This window comes from Penaeus monodon, chromosome 2, assembly GCF_015228065.2.
Source record: "Penaeus monodon isolate SGIC_2016 chromosome 2, NSTDA_Pmon_1, whole genome shotgun sequence".
In the NCBI taxonomy this organism is placed as follows: Eukaryota; Metazoa; Arthropoda; class Malacostraca; order Decapoda; family Penaeidae; genus Penaeus; species Penaeus monodon.
Genome location: NC_051387.1, coordinates 49,282,241 through 49,287,240, shown reverse-complemented (window position 1 = coordinate 49,287,240; position 5,000 = coordinate 49,282,241). Strand labels below are relative to the sequence as shown.

Sequence of the window (5,000 nt, the reverse complement as noted above, 5' to 3'; positions counted from 1 at the left end):
AGAGAGAGAGAAAGGAAGCAAACTCAAAGAGAAATACAAATATTTGTCATTTTTATTTTTATTTTCTATTCAGAAGAGGGAAGGGGGGTTAATTATAAAATAAAATAAAAATGTTTATAACTGAGTAACCTCCCCCGTGTTATTAGTGATTATTTGATTATGAATTATAATGCATTTATAGGAAAAATTATACACAAATCTCGATCAATAATTAATAAGTAAAATGATATGGCATAGAGTTTATAACAGCAGTAATAATAAAATGATAAATGATTATGTGAAGTAAAATAAAATGATAGACAGTAAAACAAAAAGAAATAAAGGGATGAAAAAGAAAAAAATAGAGAAAGTAGATTACAATAAACAAAAGTGAGATTAAAATCAGTAAATTTTTTTTTTAGAAAAAATTAAAAGTTGATGAAATAAAATAGTCTAAGAAAAAAAGAGAGAAAGAAAGAAAGAAAGAAAATGGAGATCTTTCGTTTAAAATTATTAAAATAAAAAATTATAAATTTCTTAACAATTATTTTGTGTAGGCATAACCAAATGAACAGATAAATAAACAGAAATAATGCAAAAATAAAAGTAAATTTCCTATTTCATTTTGGAAAATCGTAAAGATTATATGATTAACCAAATCAACAAATAAAATAGTATAAACAAGTAAACATGCGGACGGAAAAAAAAACAGTAAAAAAAAAAAACATGGATGGTAGGCCTACATTTTTTCTTTTATGTTGTGGGATGATGTAAGATTTCCTTCTTTAGGCCTATGCCTCTTTATATATAGGTCTAATTTCGTATTATATTTAATAACTGTACAGACATAATCAGGTAAGTGAGATAACAGATTGATATAGGAAAGAACGTTTTTTTTCTTCTGATTTTTAATGATTAATAAAATAATAAAAATGGGAGATTTTTTATTTTTTTTTTTTTATTTTTTGAGGGAGGGGGGGACTTTTTAAATCGTATGGCGAGATCATGTGAAGAATTACTTTTTATTGATATGAGAGAAGTGAAATGGTCGAAAATATTTTAAAAATCAGCTGAATATTATGAGAATAAAAGCAAAATTTAATAACCGTTGACGTTGACACAAAAATAATAGCTTGTCATTATAATTGAAATGCACACTCGAACACACACACACACACACACACACACACACACACACACACACACACACACACACACCAAACACAAACACACACAATGAACAACAACAACCAAAATCATCAAACAAAATATATCATCACACCACAAACAAAACAACAACATCAAAAACTAAAAGCCAACACCTTCAGCGAATCAACAACAACAAAAACAAAAACATTTTAGTTTCCCCTCAGATCTCGTTTTAGATTTTGGAACATCGCTTAGTCTCCGTGTACTCTCAGATTCGAATAGAAAACGGGGATGTGTGGCAGGCGCGTGCACACATGCATACAGAGAGGGAAGTCTACTGTTGGGGGATACTGTTGGGGGATACTGTTGGGGGATACTGTTGGGGGATACTGTTGGGGGATACTGTTGGGGGATACTGTTGGAGGATACTGTTGGGGGATACTGTTGGGGGATACTGTTGGGGGATACTGTTGGGGGATACTGTTGGGGGATACTGTTGGGGGATACTGTTGGGGGATACTGTTGGGGGATACTGTTGGGGGATACTGGTGGGGGATACTGTTGGGGGATACTGTTGGGGGATACTGTTGGGGGATACTGTTGGGGGATACTGTTGGGGGATACTGTTGGAGGATACTGTTGGGGGATACTGTTGGGGGATACTGGTGGGGGATACTGTTGGAGGATACTGTTGGGGGATACTGTTGGGGGATACTGTTGGGGGATACTGTTGGGGGATACTGTTGGGGGATACTGTTGGGGGATACTGTTGGGGGATACTGTTGGGGGATACTGTTGGGGGATACTGTTGGGGGATACTGTTGGGGGATACTGTTGGGGGATACTGTTGGGGGATACTGTTGGGGGATACTGTTGGGGGATACTGTTGGGGGATACTGTTGGGGGATACTGTTGGGGGATACTGTTGGGGGATACTGTTGGGGGATACTGGTGGGGGATACTGTTGGGGGATACTGTTGGGGGATACTGTTGAGGGATACTGTTGGGGGATACTGTTGGGGGATACTGTTGGGGGATACTGTTGGGGGATACTGGTGGGGGATACTGTTGGGGGATACTGTTGGGGGATACTGTTGGGGGATACTGTTGAGGGATGCTGTTGGGGGATACTGTTGAGGGATACTGTTGGGGGATACTGTTAGGGGATACTGTTGGGGGATACTGTTGGGGGATACTGTTGGGGGATACTGTTAGGGGATACTGTTGGGGGATACTGTTGGGGGATACTGGTGGGGGATATTGGTGGGGATACTGTTGGGGATTACTGTTGGGGGATACTGTTGGGGGATACTGTTGGAGGATACTGTTGGGGGATACTGTTGGGGGATACTGTTGGGGATACTGTGGGTCGTTGGGGGATACTGTTGGGGGATACTGTTGGGGGATACTGTTGGGGGATACTGTTGGGGGATACTGTTGGGGGATACTGTTGAGGGATACTGTTGGGGGATACTGTTGGGGGATACTGTTGGGGGATACTGTTGGGGGATACTGTTGGGGGATACTGTTGGGGGATACTGTTGGGGGATACTGTTGAGGGATACTGTTGGGGGATACTGTTGGGGGATACTGTTGGGGGATACTGTTGAGGGATGCTGTTGGGATATGTTGGGGATACTGTTGGGGATACTGTTGGGGGATACTGTTGGGGATACTGTTGGGGGATGCTGTTGGGGGATACTGTTGGGGGATACTGTTGAGGGATGCTGTTGGGGGATACTGTTGGGGGATACTGTTGGGGGATACTGTTGAGGGATACTGTTGGGGGATACTGTTGGGGATACTGTTGAGGGATACTGTTGAGGGATACTGTTGGGGGATACTGTTGGGGGATACTGTTGGGGATACTGTTGGGGGATACTGTTGGGGGATACTGTTGGGGGATACTGTTGAGGGATGCTGTTGGGGGATACTGTTGGGGGATACTGTTGGGGATACTGTTGGGGGATACTGTTGGGGGATAAAGTTGGGGGATACTGTTGGGGATACTGTTGGGGATACTGTTGGGGGATACTGTTGGGGGATACTGTTGGGGGATACTGTTGGGGGATACTGTTGGGGGATACTGTTGGGGATACTGTTGAGGGATACTGTTGGGGGATACTGTTGAGGGATGCTGTTGGGGATACTGTTGGGGGATACTGTTGGGGGATACTGTTGGGGGATACTGTTGGGGGATACTGTTGGGGATTCTGGTGGGGGATACTGTTGGGGGATACTGTTGGGGGATACTGTTGGGGGATACTGTTGGGGGATACTGTTGGGGGATACTGTTGGGGGATACTGTTGGGGATTCTGTTGGGGATACTGGTGGGGGATACTGTTGGGGGATACTGTTGGGGGATACTGTTGGGGGATACTGTTGGGGGATACTGTTGGGGATTCGTGGGGATACTGTTGGGGGTCTGTGGGGATACTGTTGGGGGATACTGTTGGGGGATACGGGGGATACTGTTGAGGGATACTGTTGGGGATACTGTTGGGGGATACTGTTGGGGGATACCGGATACGTTGGGGGATACTGGTGGGGATACTGTTGGGGATCTGGTGGGGGATACTGTTGGGGGACACTGTTGGGGGATTACTGTTTGGGGATACTGTGGGGGATACTGTTGGGGGATACTGTTGGGGGATACTGTTGGGGGATACTGTTGGGGGATACTGTTGGGGGATACTGTTGGGGGATACTGTGGGGGGATACTGTTGGGGGATACTGTTGGGGGATACTGTTGGGGGATACTGTTGGGGGATACTGTTGGGGGATACTGTTGGGGAAAACTGTTGAGTACATCACATACAGTCTGTTTGTATCTTGTGGTTTGATTACTATCTGGTCGTCTTATGTCTGGTCGTGTCGATCTGTCTGTGTGTGTGCTGTGGGGTTGTTGGTGGTGTACGTGTGGGGGTTGTTGTGGGGATACTGTGTGTGGTGGTCTGTTGTGGTGATCTGTGTGGGGTAGTGTGTGGGTGACATCTCTGTTTGGTCTCTTGCTCTCTCTCTGATCTCTCTATCTCTTCTTCTCTGCTCTACTTCTGCCTGCGATCTGTCAATCGTATCTATCTATCTAAAAACGTTGCACGTTGCAAGAAGTGTGTGTAATGATTAATATCAAAGGCATATGCCAAAAAAAAAAAAAAAAAAAAGGACACGGCTTCGCTCATTTGTGGCGTTTCTTCTTGACTTTTATGTTCTTGGTGATTTAGTGAATTGCATTGCAATGTTATGCAACTTCCCCTTCTTCCCCCCTTCTTTCACAAGGACTTCCTAGCGGCGAGACGAAAGAGTCGGCCAACTTCATGCAACTTGAAGCAACTTGATGGGTAACTGAAGCACTTTGAGAAGGTTCGGTTTCAACCTGAATGTTCTGGTTAAGTATGTGCCAAGTGAGCACGCTTCGCACTCCCGCGGAAAAAGGGCAACCTGAGCAGAAGGTGAAGAGAGAGACGAAGAAGAAGAGAGGTGAGAGAGAGAGGAGAGATGAGAGACAAGAGAGAGAGAAGAGAGAGAGATAGAAAGAAAGAAGAGAGAGAAAGAAGGAAGAGGTGGTTGATGAGAGAGAGAGAAGACGATGGATGAGAGAGAGAGAGAGAGAGAGAGAGAGAGAGAGAGAGAGAGAGAGAGAGAGAGAGAGAGAGAGAGAGAGAGAGAGAGAGAGAGAGAGAGAGAGAGAGAGAGAGAGAGAGAGAGAGAGAGAAGAGAGAGAGAGAGAGAGAAAGAGTGTCTGTCTATCTATCTACATTTGTCACTCAATCATTTAGCTTATCGATCTATCTACCTATCTATCAATCTATGTTTCTGCATATCTACATATACCATAGTGAAAGAAAGAACCAGTAAATAGAAACAGACA

The 5,000-nt window shown here is 44.0% G+C and overlaps 1 protein-coding gene across 1 annotated transcript in view; it reads right to left on the bottom strand.

Moving 5' to 3' along the window:
* Positions 1–1,379: 1,379 nt before the first annotated feature.
* LOC119579070 (circumsporozoite protein-like) overlaps positions 1,380–5,000 on the bottom strand; it is a 64,845-nt gene continuing 61,224 nt past the window's right edge. The window contains exons 2-9 of the mRNA XM_037926799.1: positions 3,593–3,771; positions 3,421–3,482; positions 3,203–3,277; positions 2,909–2,971; positions 2,720–2,791; positions 2,364–2,426; positions 2,221–2,258; positions 1,380–1,478 (exon numbers count right to left, since the gene is read on the bottom strand). Coding sequence (XP_037782727.1) covers positions 1,380–1,478; positions 2,221–2,258; positions 2,364–2,426; positions 2,720–2,791; positions 2,909–2,971; positions 3,203–3,277; positions 3,421–3,482; positions 3,593–3,771 — 651 coding nt within the window. The remainder of the gene's footprint in view (positions 1,479–2,220; positions 2,259–2,363; positions 2,427–2,719; positions 2,792–2,908; positions 2,972–3,202; positions 3,278–3,420; positions 3,483–3,592; positions 3,772–5,000) is intronic.